The sequence below is a fragment of the Crotalus tigris genome, unplaced genomic scaffold (assembly GCF_016545835.1).
Source record: "Crotalus tigris isolate CLP2741 ecotype Arizona unplaced genomic scaffold, ASM1654583v1 scf7180000018432.44079421565:4894166, whole genome shotgun sequence".
Lineage (NCBI taxonomy): Eukaryota > Metazoa > Chordata > Lepidosauria > Squamata > Viperidae > Crotalus > Crotalus tigris.
Window position 1 is genome coordinate 3,982,181 of NW_024096999.1, and position 22,435 is coordinate 4,004,615.

Genomic DNA, 22,435 nt, shown 5'->3' on the forward strand with positions numbered 1-22,435 from the left:
TATAGTTTTACCTTACCAAAATAACTTTGATTAAAATCTATCCTGTGATACACCTAAGAAGTGATAACAGGAATCTCCAATGAGGAGCATACCAAAGTTGGTAAGGGTATAGGTCATATGAAATGTATGTATTTGCGACTATATTTTCTTACTCAAGGTAGTAGATAGAAACTCGGAATTTGAAAGGGAAAAAAAAAATCCACGGTTCAAATACAAAATAGAAAAGAAAGCAATAGTTTTGGCTTCATTGCAATTTTCAGTTTTGTTTTTAATACTCATTCTTATTATTTACAGAAATCCATTTATACTTTATTCTATAACAGTATTTTTCAAACTTGGCAACTTTAAGACATATGGACTTCAGAATTATCCAGCCAGCAGAGAAATCTAATGATTGATAAAGACTATGCTTTCCTTGCCATTTAAAAGTACTAGTTTATCTTATGTAAGGGTGTATATAGAAGGCTACTTTATAATGTGTTAACAGGCCTTTATTTTGGGTATGATTTGAAAATTCAGTCCAAGCAATGGTTTACTGATCAAAGTTGACAAAAGGAAATGTAAGAGATACGTAGTAATCATCATGAACAGTAAACAGTTTAGTCTAAGTAGATTAAACTACAAATTTGAAACATAATTTCACTGTTTTCCTATACGGAAAGATACATCCACAGAAGTAAAGTAAAATGTAGCTGAAAATAGGAAGGAGCTCATATAAGTTACTGGGGCCAAAGCATGTTGTGGATAGACTTTCTCTGAAGACTTTTATTAATGATTTTATACTGAAAGGATAGCAAGAAATGTAAACAAGCAATGGCAAAATTTGCATTTTGGGGACAGCCAGAGCTGTGCAGCCACCTTTGCAAGTCACTTGTGAAGCTGCCAAATGCCTCAAGCAAGACAAAAATAGCTACAAGCCAAGAGAAGACATATTGACGGGGCCAAGAAAGGCAAAATTGTGACACAACACATCCACATTGTTGAGAGAAAAGGGAAAAAAAATCAATGAGAGGGAGAGAGAGGGAGAGAAATACTGGGAGATCAAATCGCAGGGTCAGAAGAAAACTCTTGCAAAATGGATTAGGAAAATGATTAAAGAAACTTGGAACATAAAGTGTACAAAAAAACCCAGCAGAACAGGGGAAACCATAGATTGTTGTAATTTTTTCCACTTGGGTTTTGCTTGGATCAAATTAAAACTCCCCATCTAATTATCTGTCTCTGATAGCAAAGTATCAGAAATACAGGAAAAAGGATGGATAGCCAATAACTTATAATCAGAAATATACAGCACTTGTTCAAGATAGAGATTTCATTTTTGTCTTATCTTGGCTACAGTGTATATATAAACATCTTCCGAAGTGTTCTGTAAAACTAGGATTTAATCCCAATTTTGGTGATCTAGCAAAATAGTACGATCGAAATAGCAAATTCCACCATGTCTAGGATATCACTTAAATGCCCCAAGGACATTTTAATCCAGGTTAGGGACGTTCTGCTTTCAAACCAATCATTGCAAATAGCAAGCAGAAAGCTTGGGTTTCCTCACTATGGCTTTTAGCCACGGTGGCAAAACAGGAAGAAACATTAGAAGCACCTCGCATTTTTCGAATCGGTTGTTCTCATTTCTGCAAAACCAGCATGACGCTTACTTACACAGAAGCCCTAAAGAGAATTTCAGATGTTTGTAAGGGCAAGATTGCAGACGTTTTCTATGTAGCTTTTCCCATTAGCTGATGGCTGCCCCAAAGGGTGAGCAAAGCCCCCTCCCAAAACTAATTCCTCTTTTTCATTCCTATTATTTAAGTTTATTATAGCTGCCCAACTATATTTTGCCAGTCTGCTAGCAAAACTATCTTGACCTGTTGAGATCCACAGGGCAAAGTCTTAATTTCCCCCCTCCTTTTCAGAGGAGGGGGGGTCTGGCCCAAAGTGAGCCCCTCCAGCCCAGGAAGGGGGCTGGCTGCAAGGCTTGGGAAGGGTCCCCGAAATGATCAAGGGGACCAGGCAAAAGTTTCTGGGCAAGGCTGTAAATTATTATTATTATTGTTTTACATTCTTTAAAAGGTCACTTTAAAATAAATGGTCTTTTCAACTGCAAGTCCTCCCGGTCGTGGGAAGGGCCGGTCCTTTGTGGGAGCGATGCAAGCGAGGGTGGAAAAAGAGAGCAGCAGCAGGAAAAAGGACCAGAACAGGGGGGTAAGCGCTCAGACTACAACTCCCGTCAGGGCGTTCGCGCTTCAGGCGGCAGAAAGCGCGGCGGGAGGGAGGCTGGACTCGCGGGGCATCCTGGGAGTTGGAGTTCCGAACTCTCCGCTCCGCAAGCGAAAGGAAGGCGAGAGCGAGGCGGCGCGGCGGACAGAAGGGAGACACGCAGGGGGAGAGAAGTCAGACCTGAACGCTTAGAGCGGGCCCTCAGCTCCAGCATTTTCCAGCTCACATCGGCCAGAGAAGACGCCATAGCGAGAAGAGGACGAAGAGGAAGACAAGAGTCCTCCTCAAAACTCCGCCCACAGCCCATGGGCCGAAGGGCCCGCCCCCTTGCCAGGAACGGTTGCTCGGCTCCGCCGTAAACGCACACCGCCCGCGCAGGCGCGCTGCGGCGGCGGCGCCGGCGCCGGAAAGCGAACCCGGAAGTCGCGCGGCCCTGCCCAGCCGTGCCGGTGCTGGCCGCCGAGGAGCCGCTTGGAGTTGACCGCGCGATGGGGGGGCCCTGCCGCCCCGACTGGGGTCCCGTCCTGGTTAGGCCTCGCCGGCCTTGGCTGCTGTGGCTGCTGCTGGTGGCGGCCGGGCTGCTGCTGAAGTCGGGCCGGGCCCTGCAGAATGTCACCTCGCCTCTGTTCGGGGCCGAGGCCTTCGGGACGCTGGCCGCCTTCGGGGACTTCAACTCCGACAAGCAGACCGACCTCTTCGTGTTGAGGCGAGGTGAGAGAGCGAGGCCGGCGGAGGAGCTGCCGGGGGCCTCGCCCTAGTCAGTTTCAACCCGAGGGGTGGGCGGGGTCTTTAGGAGGACTGTTCCCACCCCCTTTTTATTTTATTTTATTTTATTAGGGGTTTTGAAAACCCGCCTTTGGGGCATCTTTGGGATTAATTGGGGTGTGGGAGGGGGAAGTCTGCCTAACGGGTGTGGAGCAGGGGGCTGGTGGTACTTTGGACGCCCCTCCCGCACCCTTTCAGGGAATGATGGGGGAGATAAAATGTCTATGGAGATTCCCAGTCCTCCAGGTTGTGGCTGTCCCAAAGGTGCTTTTTGGAAAGGCAACTGGACTTTCTTGTTTTTTCCTTGAAGACCTTTCGCTCCTCATCCGAGAAGCTTCTTCAGCTCTGACCGGAATGGTGGGGAAAGGAAGGATTTATACTCCTTGCAGACAGCTGGTCATTTGCTTTCTTTCTCAGCAGGGGTGTCAAACTGGCGGCCCCTGGGCCAGATGTGCCACGCACAGGCCACGCCCACTCCGGCTACGCAAAGACAAAAAACATCGCGATGCGTCACATGACACGATCGAGTTTCGCACCCTGTTTCAGAGAGTCATCGAGGCCGCTTTGAATGATGTCGTATCCCTCCCCCTCTGTTGAGAGGAGTTGTTCGATAGAGGGGGAGGGATACAACATCTTCTATCTCCATCCTACAACACAATCCTTTCAGCAGTTCCGAGAAGGCTCCACCCCACGGGTGTCAAACTCGATCACGTCCTGTGACGTATCATGACATGTTTTGCTTTTGTGGGGGTGGGGGTGGCCAGCACATAATGCACCAGGCCCTTGAGCCACCTGTTTGACACTCCTGCTCCACACCCATTTGCACCACTCGGGTGACCCTGAGGACACAAATAAACCTCCGAGTGGCCTCAACGACTCTCTAAAAAAAATGCAAATGACCAGCCGTCTGCAAGAAGTATAAATCCTTCTATTCCCCACCATTCCAGTCAGAGCTGAAGAAGCTTCTTGGATGAGAAGCGAAACGTCTTCAGAGGAAAAACAAAGTCCAGTTGCCTCCTGAAAAAGCATCTTTGGGAAAACTTATAAACTACTCAGAATCATTCTTAAGGTGACTATAAACCTGATCTTGTGTCATATGGTGCTGTTGGGAGTTTAATTGTTGTTGATGCAGTCGGAATGAACTTTGGGGAGTGTCAGATATCCCACATGTGCGAATTGCCCCTTTTCTCTCTCTCTTCAGCCACTTTCTCCTTTCTGGAGGGTCTGAATTTGCCCCTTTGGGATATCGCATTCTAGGAGGAATATCAAATTAAAGATTAAAGATTAAATCTTGCTTGGCTACGTTTGTGCCATTGATGTTCCGATCAGGTAGATGCACACCAAAAGCTTATTTATAAGTAACTCAAGGTAGCAAACACACCTAATACAGACAGTCCTCGACTTACACCAGTTCACTTAGTGACCATTCAAAGTTACAGCAGCACTGGAAAAAGTGAGTTATGATTATTTTTCACACCTACGACAATCGCAATATCGCCACAATCAGGTGATCAAAATCCAGCCGGTTGACAACTGACTCATATTTATGACCACTGCAGTGTCCTGGGGTCAGGCGATCCCCTTTTGTGACCACCTGACAAGTCAGTGGGGAAGCCAGATTCACTTAACAACCATGTTACTAATTTAAGAACTGCAGTCGTAAATGGGGGCAAAACTCACTCAACAAATGTCTCACTTAGCAACAGAAATTTTGGGCTCAATGGTGTTCGTAAGTCGAGGACTACCTGTATTCCTTCTTCCTCCTGTTTTCCCACAACAGAGAGCTGGGCTGAGACTGGTCCAAAGTCACCCAACAGGCTTTTCTGGCTAAGGCGAGACTAGAACTCACCCCTTTCCTGCTTTCTAGGCCAGCATCTTAATCGCCACACCAAACTGGCTTTGCCAACATAAGAACTTGCCAACAAATCTGTCAGCAAATGAGTCCAAAAATTATGTTAATATAGCGAGCATAACTAATAGAGTGACATGGATGTCTTTTTGTAACATATTTGTATGTCCGTCCTAATGCTTAGGCCTCTTAAATGTGTTGGTATAGGAACATACGCTAACAGCGATTTATACACTGGTTTGCTTACCTTGTCTTCCTTTTGTTGGTTGAGAAAAGCATACTGAAATGTGAATAGTAGACAATGGACTTGAATTTCATTATTGTTGACATTATGAGCCAGAATGTGCCACATAAATGTTTCTCTTTGGCATGTAAACAAAGCAGATGTCCTTCTGCCAATAACTACCGACACAGAAAGCAATTTTCTTCTTGTGCTTAATGTGTTTACTTTATAAAGGTCACAAAGTGACTTGTTTCATTTTGGCTTCAGTATGTCTGACGGCAAATAGCGTCTGCTTTTAACGTGCACAATAAATTAAGGCACAGTGGGGCTTTGTTAAAGTTATAATTGAGGTTTCCTGAAGCTTAAGAAAGGCCCTGTTGTTACCGGTGGAATGCTGAAAGTGTTTTATGGGTTGAACCTCAGATAAAAAAGAATAAAGAATGCTGGAGGGATGGAAGAAATGTAACTTTGTTTATTGGCACTTGTGTATTCCATACCTTTATAAGTAAATCAGGGATGATTCATACACTGGAGGATTTCACTAGAGCTATAGCTATCACTTAGTTAATCATCTGTCTTGATGATTAAGTTTTCTTCATGCATTTTGTACTGTATAAATCATGAGAGATCACTGTGCAATTTCAAAGAAATAAATTTATAAAAATAAAGAATAGAAAGCAATAGGTTGGGCTGTGGAGAGGAAAGCTTGTTCCTAAATATAGTCTCTTTCTTTGGTGTACTGTATACTAATACAGATCAGTGGGAAATATAATTTGCAAATCTTAAGTAAAGAATATGTTACAGTACTTTTTCGTTTGGCGTACTTTTAATTTCACAGACTTAAGCATTTCTTTTTTAATTGTTTGGAAACCCAGCGATGATTTTTAAAATGGAGAATTTAAAAGAATTTAGGGCTTCCTGCGTGCAGCAGTAACTAGTAACAGTCTTTCCTGAAGTTGCAGTGTGAACATTGGAATTTACAGATTACAGAATAAGAGAGTTGAAAGAGATCTTGGAAGTCTTCTAGTTCAACCCCCTTTCAGGCAGGATGTGCTGAAAATGTTCTAGCATTTCCACATGAAATAAAGTGAGAGCATCAGGGATGTTAAGTAGTCTTAGCTTGATCATTATGATCCATGTACGCATATCGTGCAAGGTAAGCAAAATGATCTTGACAGAGACTGACAAACTCTGTTGCCAAGGCAACAAGAGGTAAAATATTTTTTTAAGCCCATAACTTCCAGATACCATCCAGAAATGGCCAGGACACTTTCTTAATTTGCTAAACTATAAGAAGAAGAAAGAATGGCTGACTTGCTTGATTCTGGTAGGCAATCTCAATAAAACAATGGGTGCTTCATCATTGGAGGCCACTTGTCAGAAATATAGGGTCTTCTCCTTGAGAAGTGGGTTGGACTAGATGACCTACAAGGTCCCTTCCAACTCTGTTATTCTGTAATTTGAGGCTTCCTGTGGAGTTGATTTCTTGATCTTGTCTATTTAGCGGGGCTGACACATATATGCCCCCAAAAGCTGGAGAAAACACCCTATGCGCTTCTTATTTCTTTAGATGAGGAGGTAAAAGGAGGTGGGTTGAAAAAGCAGTCACGAAGACAGAAAGTCCAAAGATTGTTGTTGCTATTTGTTGTTGCTATTGAAGTAAATGGATGTATTTCCTCCTCCCTTTACAGAGAATGAATTAAATATCTTCCTTGCGGATCAAAATGAACCCTACTTTAAGCCCAAAGTCAAATTACTATTAAGGTAAATGCAGCGTACTGGAATTGTTCCAATAGATTTTGTGTGCTGTTCATTCTGTGCATCTGGATGTTAAATGGATCTTACTAAAATACTCGGGTCTCAAAGTTCTGTTTTGTAATGTTCATATGGGGATTTTTCTGCAGCCTCAAAGATGATTACAGTAATAATTCATGGTTTATCTAACTTGTAGTGATGTTTTACATTCATAAGGAAGCAGAGCACGAAACATGAGCTAAGCCCTTTTTTGAGGACAATGTATTTTTCAATAAATGTGCTTAGAGCTGAATACATTGGCATTTTTAAAGTATTAATGGAGCCAATGGTTTTCACAAAAATATTGTAGATTATTTTCAGCTTATTCGTTGTGCTTTCTGATGTGAAACAATATACAAATAGTGCAGAGGGGATATGGCATAGGAAATATGAGGGAAAAAGCTCAAACCCTTTATTGCCAAATCTGCTACTTCATTTCCTCAGAATTCTCTACCAAGAGAGTCGACCTCTCCACAATTTAAAACAGGGCAACTGAAGTCTAACTTACGGACTTCAACTCCCAGAATTCCCCAGCCAACATGCCTGGCTGAAAAAATCTGGGAGTTGAGGTCCACAAGTCTTAAAGTTGCCAAGTTTGGAGAGCCCTGATTTAAAATCTTTTAAAATGCTAATACTTTCCTTTTCTCGGGAGTACTAAAATTCTATTTGGATTTAATTGATTAAACTACACTTGGAAATTGATACCCATTTTAATACCTATATTATAGCGTATCAAATGTGTTGATGAAATTGGCCTGTTTTTTTAGAGTAGTTCACTAGAAATGTACTGCCCAGAAGCGCCCAATCCATAATTTCCACGCTCCTGTTTACCAGGAATATGACAGCTCTCATAGACATTTAGAAGCATAAGACAATGATAAATTTTAATCTTTGAAGATTTTTTTTTTGAAGGACAAAAATGTATTTTCTCTGAACTAGTTCTGAAGTGTGAAATCGTTTAAGCCATCAGAGCTGCAAAATTTAGGAAGGTAGAAGGCTGAAGATGATTTCGTCAAGATTTTATTTTGAAGTAGAACAATTATACATAAGGCAGCATTATATAAGTGTCATTTCTTTCCATGTAGTGTTTTCTTATGGTAGATTTGGTACTTCAACTTTTCCCCCCCCCCCCTTAATTTCAGGGATGTTGTGATAACCAGTGTAGTTCCTGGTGATTACGACGGTGACTCACAAATGGATGTCCTTTTGACGACTCGTCCACAAGAACAGCCTAATGCTGACCTATCAGTCTGGATTTTCTGGGGAAATAATCAAACTTTAGGTAGGCTATATTGCAGTGATAATGTCTGGAAAATATTCATTGAGTTCTTCTGCAAAGCAACTATAAATATCCCCATTCTGGGGTGAATGTGAGAGATAAATGTACTTAAATTCAATTTACATACAAAGGTTTAGTCCTTGACTCAAGAGCCTGTGTAATAGTGGAAGAGCATATTGTATCCAAGAAGTGTATAATATCTCCTTATACCTCCATTTAGATCAGTGGTTCTCAACCTTTCTAATGCCGCGACCCCATAATACAGTTTCCCATGTTGTGGTGACCCCCAACATCACTGGGTGCCAGGGGCATGGCCAAAGAAAAGGGAAAAAATGGTGGACAGCCTTATTTGGCGACCCCTGTGAAATGGTCGTTCGATCCCAAATGGGGTCCCGACCCACAGGTTGAGAACCACTGATTTAGATTTATCTGAAATTCTAGAACACGGGTATCAAATTTGATCACATCATGTGACTATTGCGATTTTTTTTTGCCTTTGCAGAGCTGGGATAGGTGTGGCCTGCTTGTAACATATCCGGCCCATGGGTATGTTTGACACCCCTGTTCTAGAGGCATGTTGCTCAACATCAAGCTAGATCAGTGATGGCGAACCTTTTAGAGACCGAGTGCCCAAAAACTGGCCCCGCCCCCACTCTGCCTCCCCATCCCCCGCCCCGCCTGTCCACAGGACCACTCACTGCCTCCAGGGCCCACCGCAGATCGCCCAGGCAGCCCAACAGCGCTATGGCAGCCACACCCTCTACCCGCACCCTGCAGCAACTGCATGATGGGGTATGAGGGCAGAGTCTTGTCTGTGCTGCCTGGCTGCCATGTCCTTGGCTGCGCTGCTCCGTGTGGGCCACGCTTGAGGACAAGTCTCCTTCAGGGGGGCTGCTGGTGAGGAGGGGGTTGCGGGGGGAGGTGAGGTGGGGCAACAGCACGTGTGCCCACAGAGAGAGCTCCGAGTGCCGCCTCTGGCACCTGTGCCATAGGTTCGCCACTACTGAGCTAGATAGTCCAACCTGAAAAAGCCAGGTTATGTTTAATAAATTCACCAAAGAAAGGAATATATATATATATATTCTAGAGAACAACTAGACGTAGTAGATCACTACATATACCTTGGCCAACAGATCTCACTGGAAGGGGATACAATAAAGCACTGTTTCTCAACCTTGACCATTTTAAGGCATGTGGACTTCAACTCCCAGAATTCCACAGCCAGCATTGCTTATTGCACGGCAATAAAGGAAATTGAATGGCGTGTTAAATGTGGTTGGCAGGCATTCGGCAAGCTAAGCATAATTTTCAAGAACAATCTATGCCTAAAGAGAAAAGTTTTCGATCATTGTGTGCTGTGTGCTCTAACACACGCCGATGAAACATGGACACTAACCTCTCAATTGATACAAAAGCTATGACTGGCACAAGGAGTCATGGACAGAGACACGCTTGTCATCACAAGACAAGTTAGAAAGGCCTGCATTTAGATCAGAGGACAAACAAAAGAATACAATATCATCCAGAGAGTAAAAGAACTGAAATGGAAATGGGCTGGTCACATAACAAGAAGAATTGATGGCAGGGGGGCCAAGGTGGTCATAGAACGGATCCCGCTCGATTAAAAGTGTCCACGAAAGAGAGCTAGAACAGGATGGAACGACGACATCAGCAAATATGGCGGGCCCAATTGGCAAAAGAAAGCTCAGTGGCAATTGGCAAAAGAAAGCTCATATTGGTGGGAAACACACAGAAGAGACCTTCATCCTGCAGTGGATAAACAAAGGCTAAAATGGTGATGGTGATGATGATAACACCTTTATATATGACCAACAACTTTTGTCTACACCAGGGGTAGGGAACCTTGGCTCTTTTATGACTCGTGGACTTCAACTCCCAGAATTCCCGAGCCAGCCACGCTGAGGGGAAAGGGAGAGGTTTCCAAGCTGAGCCGTGCTGGCTCAGGAATTCTGGGAGTTGAAGTCCACGAGTCATAAAAGAGCCAAGGTTGCCTACCCCTGGTCTAGGATAAGACATAGTGTATACGTGTGAGTATATATATATACATATATATATATGTATATATATATACATATATATATATAGGCTGAATATGTTTCATAGATTTGTTCCTCTATCCATTTTTCCATTTGTACAGAGATGCATATGTCAGCTGGATCTGTAGAATTTTTCAGTAATGTGCACGCCGCTCTGATTCAAGTTAAAATACATGAGCTGTGCAATGTCTGGTTCAAATCTTTCCTTTCTGTATCAGTGAATAATTAGGCAGGAAATTTTTTCTTGATGATTTTTCTTTTTTAACCGTGATGTTGAAATGATATCGTATTGTCTTCCGTAAGAATTACACGTACACATTTTGAAAGGTGATGTTTAGAGATGTTAAGAACATCTGTTCAGAGTAGTGCTTTTATCTCCCATTGTTATTAATCAAAACAAAATAAAATCATTATCAAAAACGTCAGCTCTTTTCACTACAGGAAAGCATGTTGGGCATTATAGTCCAGCCAGTTAAAATTGTTTTAAGGATTATTACTATAAATAAACAGATCTGTCTTCAGTTCCTTGAATTTCTTCATTTTATTTCTAGATGAAATAGAGAAATCTCCTGGATAGTTTCATATTCCTCTGGAATAGGAAGAAGGTTAATTTCAGTCTGTAGTAATGGTGAATACAATGAATCGTAAATAAAACAAAGACCCAGTTGAATGTATGTAAATGTGAACATGTAACAAATGTGACTCTTTTTTTTTGTCTTTGTTTCTTTCCCCAGATATAAATCGTAAATTTGTAGCAAATAGGACATTTTATGATGAACCATTAATCATGGAGTAAGTGTGTGCTTACTGTGAGATTTTTAAGAGTGAAATTATGGGTGGGCTGATATCGTTTTTAAATGATTTTTTTTTTCTAAAGTGGTTGTATACAATTGCGTAATTTGAATATCCAACTTTTGTTGTTTTGCTGTCGCTGCTGAAGTTTCAATGGTGATTTAATTCCTGACATCTTTGGAGTTACCAGTGAATCTAAAAGGCCAGAAATACTGATTGGCAGGTAAGCTAATATCTTCATTATTGTTATATCCTAAGAATTTGCTATACGGCATTTCGGTAATAAATACTTTTCACTCCAAGCTGTGTATTTTTATGGAACCAAACTTTGGCTACATGTTGGTAATGCACCATACTTAAAAAGTGAATTCTTGCAAGATAATTGTAACCTCTGCTTCATATTAACAGAGAATCCTTGACTTACAACCACAGTTGGAACTAAAATTTATGTTGCTAAAAAAAGGAGGTTGCTAAATGAGTTGTCAAGCAGATCATCTGCTCGTTAAATAAATCCACTTTCCCCTATTCACATTGCTTGTCGGAAGCCACTTGGGAAGGTCACATATGGTGATCACGGGACCCCAGGACACTGTATCGTGTTTTCCCAAAAATAAGCCCTAGCCTGTTTTTGGGGGGTGGGCCTAATATAAGCCTTACCTGAAAAATGAGCCTGGGGGGAGGTAGGCATGGCCAGTACAAGCGGCAGTGAGCATGCAGGGGCCGATGGTGTCCAGCTGCAGCCCGCCCGGCCCCTTGGCGCAGCGCAGGTAAATCCGAGCGCAGAGGGGGAGGGGGAGGCAGGTGATCCGGGATGCATCGTGCATTTTCTGCTCAGAAAATTTGCTCTGCCTCCAAGCGCCCCATAGGCGCCCAGACGGAGAAATGATGGAGACCAGAAGCTTCGTCCGCTTGCAAATGGGGCGCTTGGAAACGGAGCGAATTGCTCGGTTTCTGAGTGCCCCATTTGCAAGTGGACAAAGCTTCCAGTCACCCTCTGGGAAAAAAGTGTTTGGGCGCCTATGGGGCGCTTGGGGCAGCTCCACCCCTCCCCTACTCGCCTCACCTGATGGCACAGCGCAGCGGGCCACACAACCTCGTGCCGCGAGTGCCCGCAGAAGTAGTCCGGCAACCACACGGGCTCCTGCTGGAGGGGACTGTGGGTGCCACCACCACAAGGCGAGGCAGGTGTCAGGGGAAAAAATAAGACATCTCCCCAAAATAAGGCCTACTGGCTCTTTTGGAGGCAAAAAAAAAATGATAAAACCAGGTCTTATTTTAAGGGAAACACAGTAACAGCTCTCGTAAATAGACGCTGGTTGCCAAGTGCCCAAATTTTGATCATATGACCATGGGGATGCGGCAATGGTCATAAGTATGGAGACTGATCGTCACTATTTCAGTACCATTGTAACTTTGAACGGTTGGTAAACAAATTGCTGTTGGTGGACAACTGCCTCTTTCTTAGAAGATTCCTTCTTATCTGTAATGAAAGAATCGGAAGGAAATCTCTTGATGCATTTGCTAGGCACAGCTTATAGATATTTACATTAAATATTTGCATTCAAGGAAATCGGTTGAACAAAACAGCTGCTTCTCGGTTAATCTTAAACCGGCTCAGTATTTTTTCTTAAATTAAGTGTTAAGGTTGAGCAGGTTTCTTGGTATTGGAAATTTGTCGGAACACAGCCGTGCGTAATGCCCCTTTTCACAGGGCCCACCCAGAGGACTGCCATCTTCAGCCAGGGGTTTAACTTTTATATGGAACCAACGAGAGTGATCACCACCTCAAAAGCAAAATGGTGTATTGTGCAGTGTTTTGTGCTTCCCTGGGGCTTTTCTAGCACTTCTGTCAAGACAAGCACATCACGCTTAGAGAAGTCAATCAGATTATCCTCCTGTTTCCATAGAAACAGCGCAGCAATTTTCGAACTTGTTTCTCCCCCCCCCCCCAGGCCTCTAACTCTTTTAATTAAGCAACACGTTTGGTATCCTTCGCAAGTAACTTTTGTTAAATAAAAAAGGCAAAAGAATCGCCCAGTTAAGTAAATGATGAAATAACTTAAGACTGTGGTATTTGAAGACCCAAATTGTGGTAGTTGGTATATGTTGGATTTGTCTCAGAACTCTGTTTGTGGCATTTTCTTTGGCAGGACAAATGACTTGCATAAAAAGCAGTGTTTTGTTTTAGGTTTGTGTGGTATAAATATGAGTGGGCCTTCTTTTCAAATATGGGGCATTAGTTGACCATTAAGGTATTTCAGTCGTATCGAGATTACTCCATAAAATCTGTGACTTACAGAACAAAGCCTTCAAATTGCTCTGGGGTTATGCGGTAGCAATTACATCCTCACGTAAGTTTTGTTAGAAGATTTTAGCAGCTTTTGAACGGTGGGGGAGGAACCCCACCACCTCTCTGTTCTCGGTTTTCTTCCTCCTTTCCCCTCTTCCACCTCCCCGCCAGGAGAAATATTTTTTAGTAGATTGTAATTCTTTTCTTCAAATGAAGTGCAGGGTTATAGTCACACTGCATGAAAAGTAGGGGTGGGTCTTACCCCTTTGTGAGTCAGTGCTCTGCTTTTATTCCTTTTTTTTAATCCCGAAGAAAAGGATGCAAGTGCTACAGACACCAGCTCGTTGGAGATGGAAATGTTTCCCTGTCAAATCTTGAAACATTTTGGAAGATGCATTCATTCGAACAATAAAATTAATCAGCATGGGGTAATTTAATTTGCAGTAAAGTGCTAATTTCTGGAAACCATGCTTCAGAAGGAAAGAGGAGGAGGAGGAGGGGGGGGAGGACGACGACTGTGGGGTCCTTGGTGCTCTCTGAGCTTGGTGGTTTTCTTGCAGGCGTTTCATTACCAAATTAGGTTACATCATCAGTGCTAGTCAAGACAGGCAAATTTAAAAAAAAAAAATCCCACATGAGCTTTGATTTTGCTATTGTGAGAAAGAATCCAGAGACTCTACACAGCATGCGTTTTCTTCTCTTGTGCCTCCTATAAGGAACCAGAAGGTCATTTATAAGTATCCAGGCACTTTGGGCCTATTTGATATGCTATTCCTATCAAACCAATAGGATTCAGTTTCCTTGACTATAGCAAACTTTGCTAAACTGTCTGTAAAACCAGGTAGAGAAGAATATTTGTAGCTCAGGGTGGAACCATGGCATCCTTGGTCTTGCTTGATGATGTTGCCTTGTTGGCTAATGAAACATCTGCCAAAAAACCATCAAGCTCAGACCACCAGGGACCCCACCCCCTGTAAAACTTACCATAACTCGGAGATGTACCATGGTTATCTTTTTATGTTTACATTTTATTTCACTTGAAGCATTGCTTGTTTGCTTTCCTTATCTGCAGAATTGATAAGTAAGATCATGATAAATCAGCTAACTGAAGGTGTTCCTTTCATAAAAAAAAATCTACAGTGTATATACAGTAAAATGCTTGATTTATATATATATTGGTTTTGATGGAGTGGTACCATAATGGCTGGGTCCTTACAACAAACCTAATTTTGTTATTAAGATTAACAAAATTAATCGATTATGGTTATGACACATGCTAGCTATGCCCAACAAATGAAATATGTTTTAACAGTCATGCACCTGGTAAGATAATATCCAATTTCCCTTAAGGTGTTAAGCCACAAACTACCTGGTTGGTATATTGTGCAACACAGCTAGCTATTAGTACTGTGACATATATGTATGTTTTTGCTGATGGAATATCCCTCTCTTTAGAATGCACGAGCAAAACGTTTTTAATCGCTTGAACCTATGGCACTAGCTTTTCTCTAAATTTAAATCAACTTACAAATAACTCAGGTATGGAAATCAAATTCCATTAATGTCTTAATCAGCAGAGGAGACTTAGTTGGAAAGCGAGTCCCAAGGGAATAAGTATCTAAAGCCAAATCTTCTTAAAGAATCCTTAATCATTGAATGAAGCGGCCAGAGGTTTAGCCAGCATAGCAATTTCAATTAAATGTATTTTAATCATCAGCTTTTAAACAAAAACAAAAAACAAAAAAAAAAAACGTTGAGGCAAATGGCCCGGCCTATTCATAATTTTTCCCTTGTTTCTTATTGCTAACAGTTGTCTTACTAAGGCAGTTTTAATGATTCTTTTAAAATTTACATTGGGCCTCCGGGTGCCTATATGCAGTTCAGCATAATTTCAGTTACCACTCCAAAAGTAAGTTATTAGACAGAGTTGCTTGCCAGTCGAGTTCTCCAGTACAGGTAGTCCTTGACTTATGACAACAATTGAGCCCAAAATTTCTGTTGCTAAGGGAAACATTTGTTAAGTGAATTTTGCCCCATTTTATGACCTGTCTTGCCACAATTTTTAAATGAATCCCTGCAGTTGTTAAGTTAGTAACATGGTTGTTGACTTTGGGGATCCCATGACGCCAGGACACTGCAATCCTTAAAAATACGACTCAGTGGCCAAGTGTTTGAATTTTGATCACGTGGCCATGGGGATCCTGCAACGGTCGTAAGTGTGAAAAATGGTCACAAGTCAATTTTTTCAGGCCTGTTGTATCTTTGAACACTCAACTAAATGAACTGTTGTAAGTCAAGGACCACCTGTACTAACGTAAGGAAGATGGGAAGATCTTTGAAAACATGCCTGAGAAGGTGCAAATTCAAAACACCAAAAATAGCCCAAACGAAAATCCTAACCCCTGTTAATAGCAACGTATAAACTGATTCACATTTGAAACGTTTCAAGCTCATGGCACCCTGCTTCTACACTTGAAACAGCTGTTCTAAGATTTCAGAAAGGGTTCTGAGCTCAAAATAGCGTGGCAAAATCGGAAACATGCACTTGGACTATGTATCCCAAGTGTCCGAGAGAAGGGCTCCAGCTATTTTAACCTTCTCCTCCAAAGCAGGCCATTATATCTCTACCTTCCGGAAACTATTTAAGGCAGAAGCAAAGGCACGGTCATCTGGGGTGATGTACCAACGGTTAGTCCTACTCCAATCCATTAAAATTCCTGAGGGCCAATAATGCAGCTGGGTGACTAGAATTGAGAATCACAAGCCTGAATTGGATTCCTCTTTTTAACCTTGCAATCCAATCCGGTTAAAAATAAACAAACCAAACCCCCCCCCCCATTGCAATTGATGTTTAACAGAACCAGCCTGATTGCCTGGATAACTGATTCCCCCAGAGTCGATCGCTGTGAAAGAGATGGACAGACGATTTTTTTTCCCCTTACGGAAAACAGGCATTCGAGGGAATTTGGTTCTTTGTGGTGCTTCCTGAGGCACAGGGCAAATTGCCAGGAGGCAGGAATGCAAAACGTATTGGAGAACACAAAAAATGGGCAGAAGGGATTGATATGGGTCAAGCGGTGGGAAAACTCTGACAATATTATGACTTTTAGACTTCAACTTCCAGAATTCCCGAATGTCCACAGGTCGTAAAATTACCATAGTTGCCCATTCCCAATATGGGCTCAAGACAACTTCCTCTCTAGTACTTATTGGGCCAAAATATCCCGGTGATTTCCAGAACATCACAGAACCTCCCCCCCCCCAGGCCAGGCTCAATATATCATCTGCAGCTGGTGTTGATAGCAAATATTGTAAGAATTCCTATGCTCTGAATATTTTTGACTTAATGGCTCTCATATAAAAGAAGATCTAGGCCAGGGGTCTTCAAACTTGGCCCTTTTATGACTTGTGGACTTCAACTCCCAGAATTCCTCAGCCAGCCAAGTTTGACGACCCCTGATCTAGGCTTTTTACTTATGGTAACTTCTTTGGGAGTTATTTTAACCATGTCCTCTTTTTTGAAAGGCTGGCCCAGACAGAGAAGATGGTAAACTGTATATTTCATTATTTCTGATCAGAATATAGGACTAATGTTGCACTTTGTGCAGCTAAATTTGGCTTAGTATCTTTGAGAGTACATACTGAGGTTCTTTCTGGCACAGCACAATGCCTATCAAATAACTAACATTCTGTTTTTTTTAATCAATAACAGAAACAAAAGAAAATATAATAAAGTCAGACTCTCAGATTTTAACTCAACTCATTCTATCTTAGGCATACAAGCTGACTCTTAAGTTCATTTTAGGGTGAATATAATGCACTGTGTTTCTTACCTGCTTAATTCAAACTAAAAAAAAAAGGCATCGGTCGTATAACTATTTATGTATGTAAAGAACCTCACAAAAATGCATATAAGCTGTTAATTTTCAAAATGTTATTTCTCAGGAATTTAACATGGCACCCAATGCTGGATGCAGAAAATGCAATGTTCAAGCCTCATTCCCATGCATTCATCGATATGAATCACGATTTCACTGCAGGTAAGTCTCTTTGAAACTTTTAAAAGTTTTCCCATGATACAGGCAGCGAGTATTAATCGGAGGCTTGCAAAACATTTTGAGCGAGGCATGCTCCCAGCAAGGGCAAAACAGCCTATTTCTAATTCTAAATATTTTGCTCGGCTGTGATCTTGAAAAACTAAAAAGCAGCGGATCTGATCAGTGCTTAAATGGGAGACCCCCTCAGAATTATCAAAACTATGGGCTAGAGAAGATTTTGGTTTTTTATATAAAAAAAAATCCCAAAAGAAGGCCGTGGCAAACAACTACTCTATTGTACTGCCGTAAAGTCATGACAAGTTGAGCTCAACTCAAAGCAGACTTTCATCCGTCTTCATCGAGTGTTTCCTAAACACGGCAACCTCCAGGCAGATGGACTTCAAATCTCAGAATCCCACAGTCACCTGGGAGTTAAAGTCTACCTACCAGGGCATGGCTGCCCATGACTTACATTTGCTGAAAACATGTTACACACAAATGTCTAAATGTCTATGGAGATTCTCAGTCATCCAGGCCATGCTTTTTTTAAAAAGGCAACTGACTTTCTTGATTTTTTTTCCTTTGAAAACATTTCGCTTCTCGACCAAGAAGTTTCTTCAGTTCTAACTGAGGTTAGAATACTTCAAAAGTTATACTAGTAATATTTAAAATTGGCTGAGTTGGCTGGGAGCCTTAATTAGGAATCCCCTTTTCTCCATATATCACTGGAAGTTTTTAAGAAGAGATTGGACAACCATTTGTCTGAACTGGGTATAGGGTCTCCTGCTTGAACAGGGGGTTGGACTAGATGACCTCCAAGGTCCCTTCCAACTCTGTCATTCTGTTAAAATATCCTGAGACCTGCTAGAACTCTTTTCTCATCTATATTCACGTCTTCTTTCGTATTAATAATAAGCATTTTAAGGGGAGAAGGGAAGAATTTTTCATGTTCTCTCTCTCTCTCTAAATTTTATCTGACAAAATTCTGTTCTTGCATTCTGTTCTATTCCTCTTAGACTTCTTATCAATATGCTATGCATACTATGATATAGTTACTTGATTGTGAGATGAGTGGCTGTATAAATATGAGAAAATAAATAAATTGATGTTTTGGGTTTCTGTCACATGGGCCTGGATTGGGGTTAATTTAATTGTTTGACCTCTCATGTTCCAGTTACATCACGATCCTTTTGCTTCAAAAAACACCATCCTTTTCCCTAAGCCTGTCATCTTTCAAAACAGTGGGCAGACGTGATTTTATGCTTGTCATATCAATATCCTAAATTATAATTAAAATTGACAGAATCGTATCTTTTTTGTTTCCTATTTCCAATACCCCCAGTTCTCTAAACAGTGGAATGTTAATAACTTTTAATACCGTGCCAATGTTGTTGCACTGAAACAACATAATAACATTATAACAACATAATCAAAAGGGAAACAAAAAAAAAGGAGAGGCAGTTTGTGGGTTCCAATTGGCATGAGTACCTGTGACTGTGTGTTATTCTATTTAATTTCACTGCAGGTGTTGCAGTCTGCATCTCTGCTCAGTCATCTCTCTCTCTCTCTTTCTAAAGGCATTTTTAATGTCAAAAATATTCCTGGATTTTGCTCTTTGCTGCACGATATTTGGTTGGTCGATAATGAAGGGAGATCATAGATCTCGTTCGATTGATCCTGAGTTCTTGCATGATCTGCCTCTGTAGATTCCTTGTGCCTTGTTGATTTCCCTTCACCTTTTCCCGTCTTGCTGGCTGCTGATTATTATGATTATTAAGTGTGATTCTCCCAGGTTCTTTCATCTTCCAGCTTTTAAAAAAACCCGTCTTGACTTTTTTTTTTTCCCCCTTCGCTTTTGTTCTGGATTCGTTTGAATGTCTCCTTTGATTTAGTTTTTGGCTTACCCGTACGTTTCACGTTTTTAATCCTGTTTTCTGCACCGTGTAAAAAGTATATATAAATGGCTCACCGATGCAGTGTTATAACAAGCAATGAATCAATATGATTCTCTTGATTTTAGTGGGTTGGATTATGGCAGAGAGATAAATGCAATGACTGAAAAGGCTTCAGGGGGAAAAATAGTGGAACTGGAGGAAAGAAATTGTTTGAAAGATCAAAGGCAAATTGGTCGTGGGGGGGAACAAATACCAGGTTGCCCTACATATAGAGAATGTTTTCTTTCTTTCTTTTGCAAATGTGCTCAAAATAATAAAAGCAGCGAAACTGTTTTTGATAGTGACATTATTATAACAGACTTAAAGTACGTCTGCAAAAAGGAGGTGAGTTTTTTTCCTTAACCTAATATATTTCAAACTGCTGTTTTACCACCCACTTCCCTGAGTATCGCTGGTATATTTTACTTAGCTGAGATCTAACGAGCTGTTTCTGTAGTCCTTCCAGTCTGTTTTGGAATTATATCGGTTACCTAATAAAAATTATGCGTGTAATGTATTTTGGGAAATAAGAGCATCAGTTGTTAAGAAAAGGAACATGTTGTGGTACTTGAGGAAGTAAGTTTCTGCATTCCGAGCCTTATCTTTTTCTATGATATATCTATTCTATATACAATACATATCCCAGATTTGACAATACAGTATAATATTGGACCAGAGTTCTGTGTCTTAAAATATATTCCTGAAACCATGAAATATTTTTCTTTGTTTAACACGTCTACCATTTTTTTTTGTATTTCAATACCCTTTACTACTTCTTTTCCATTGTCTGTCTGTCCATCCATCATCCAGCCAGCTGTCCACCCATCTATCTATCTATCTATCTATCGATCTATCAATCTATTGATCTATCGATCTAACCATCCGTCCGTCCGTCTGTCTCTCTGTCTCCATGTGTTCTTCATCTAAGGCCCTGCGTATGCAGTTAATGCTATTTCAGTAATTTGAGAGTCAAATGAACATTTCAAAATCAATCGCTGCCAACAATATTGATAGTATAGGGATCTTAAGGGAGCTTTATCCCTTTAGAGTCATTTATCCCTCCATCTGGTTTACATACCGCTCTGATGAGAACCATCTCTGAGCAGCTTATGGAGTTTAATGCAGTAATAGGATTAAAACGTAAATTCCATAAAGAAATATTCCAAGCCCTGGGGAACATCCCAAACGCAAATGCTTCCCTTGCGGGGCATGGGGGGGGGAGGAGATGGATGGGGAACAATTTCAATCCAACCCTGAAAATTCAATTTCAATCCTTGAAAATGTCAGATTTTGCTTTGGCTGTTGCTGCTTCATTTTTCTCCTCCTCCTCTTCCTCCTCTTCCTTTATCTCCTCCTTTTTTTTCATCTCTTCCTTCTTCTCCTTCATCTCTTCCTTCTCCTTCTCCTCCTCCTTTCCCTTCTCTTTCTCCTTCTTCATCATCTTATTCTCCTTGTCTTCTTCCTCCCTTTCTCCTCCTTCTCCTTTTCCTCCTCCTTTTTTCCTCCTCCTCCTCGTCCTCCTCCACTGCCACCACCACCACCTCCTCCTCCTCCTCCTCCTTCTCCTGGCCAAAAGAATTGGATCTCCAGGAGAATGCTACTCCAGAGAAGAACAGTATTGACTGAGAAAGCCCATCCCAATAATCCATGCAAATAACGCTCCCTAATATGTACACACTTATCATTATTGACATAGTTTCTCTAAAAAAAAAAAAAAGCTTGATTTCAACTCTAATGCTTCTTCATCTTTGATTTAATGTCAAGCAATATTGATCTAATCTGTCTCCTTAGAGAACATGGTTTACCTACTGTCTCCAGCTCAACGTATTCAAAGATGGTTGTTTTTTTTAAACAGAAACAGATTTATAGCTATGTGTTGCCAAAGACATTCACCAAGGTGTTATATATGGATGTTGAGATAAAAAAAAAATGTAAAAAAAACAACAAAAACAACCTTTTCTTAATGTTTGGGAGCTGTCACATCTTCCTGAATATCAAATACTTGCAGTTTAAACTAATGGATTCCTTATGATACAAGTAAGGTGAACACAAGGTTTATAAGGAAGTCGGTTTTGTGTTCACAGTTTTGAAACGCTGCATGAATTCTCTTAACATCACTTTTGTTGTTTACTCAACCCCCCCCCCCCAGATTCCTTTGTAAGCGTGAGAGAGGGGAGGTGCCTTTCATTGTCAAACTATATTTGTGCTCAGAAGTTCGTTCTCTTTGTTTTTCCTACATTTTTTTTTCTCACACTAGCTTAATTTTGTGATTACCCTGTCTTTAGTTAAACTGCAAAGTGGCAATTACATTGCTGTAGTCTCTTAGCAAATCCACCCCCTGATTGCCAATCCTTGTAGAACTAAAACAACACAAGGCATACTCAGAGGATTTGTAAGCTTTGAAGGAGTTGGTGCACCAGAAAAACAGTGACGCTCTTCGTAAATTGAAACAGAGGGAATAATAGAGGATCTTGGAAAGAGACTTGGCTGGCTTGAACCCAGAACAGAAATATTTCTGGATTTGGGTGTCTGTGGAGATTCTTAGTCATCCAGGTCATGGTTATCCCAAAAGTGTTTTGTTTTTTTTTTTACAAAAGGCAACTGGACTTTCTTTGATTTTCCTTGAAGATGTTTCACTTTTCATCCAAGAGAAGCATTGACGTTCTCCCCCCCTCCCTTTGGATTGACCCATCCTTGTCAATAAATGTACTAATTCAGTTGAAACCATTGTTTCCCCCAAAACCTAGTTGCAAGGAAATCATAGCTTAAAGAACACTCATTGTTGTTGTTAATTGCAGAGTCATGTCTGACCCATCGTGACCCCATGGACAACGTTCCTCCAGGCCTTCCTGTCCTCTACCATCTTCTGGAGTCCATTTAAGCTCACACCTGCTGCTTCAGTGACTCCATCCAGCCACCTCATTCTCTATCGTCCCCTTCTTCTCTTGCCCTCCATCTTTCCCAGCATCAGGCTGTTCTCCAGTGAGTCCTTCCTTCTCATTAGCTGGCCAAAGTACTTGAGTTCCAACTTCAGGATCTGGCCTTCTAAAGAGCTGTCAGGGTTGATCTCTTCTAGGACCGACCGGTTTGAACGCCTTGCAGTCCAGAGGACTTGCAGGAGTCTTCTCCAGCACCATAGTTCAAAGGCCTCAATTCTTTGGCGCTCAGCCTTTCTTATGGTCCACCTTTTACAGCCATACA

The 22,435-nt window shown here is 41.4% G+C and overlaps 2 protein-coding genes across 5 annotated transcripts in view; one reads left to right on the plus strand and one right to left on the minus strand.

The window, feature by feature from the left end:
* The window catches only part of PHKB (phosphorylase kinase regulatory subunit beta), a 104,064-nt gene extending 101,515 nt beyond the window's left edge, over nucleotides 1–2,549 (minus strand). For 2 of the 4 annotated variants that reach the window (XM_039352446.1, XM_039352447.1), the window contains exon 1: nucleotides 2,395–2,549. In XM_039352446.1, coding sequence (XP_039208380.1) covers nucleotides 2,395–2,521 — 127 coding nt within the window. In that variant the 5' untranslated portion in view covers nucleotides 2,522–2,549. The remainder of the gene's footprint in view (nucleotides 1–2,394) is intronic. The other 2 variants (XM_039352448.1, XM_039352449.1) reach the window with 2 other exon arrangements.
* A 107-nt stretch (nucleotides 2,550–2,656) lies between these two features.
* Nucleotides 2,657–22,435, plus strand: part of ITFG1 (integrin alpha FG-GAP repeat containing 1) — an 84,276-nt gene continuing 64,497 nt past the window's right edge. Inside the window, exons 1-6 of the mRNA XM_039352451.1 lie at nucleotides 2,657–2,925; nucleotides 6,743–6,815; nucleotides 7,988–8,127; nucleotides 10,916–10,973; nucleotides 11,122–11,196; nucleotides 17,209–17,303. Coding sequence (XP_039208385.1) covers nucleotides 2,703–2,925; nucleotides 6,743–6,815; nucleotides 7,988–8,127; nucleotides 10,916–10,973; nucleotides 11,122–11,196; nucleotides 17,209–17,303 — 664 coding nt within the window. The 5' untranslated portion in view covers nucleotides 2,657–2,702. The remainder of the gene's footprint in view (nucleotides 2,926–6,742; nucleotides 6,816–7,987; nucleotides 8,128–10,915; nucleotides 10,974–11,121; nucleotides 11,197–17,208; nucleotides 17,304–22,435) is intronic.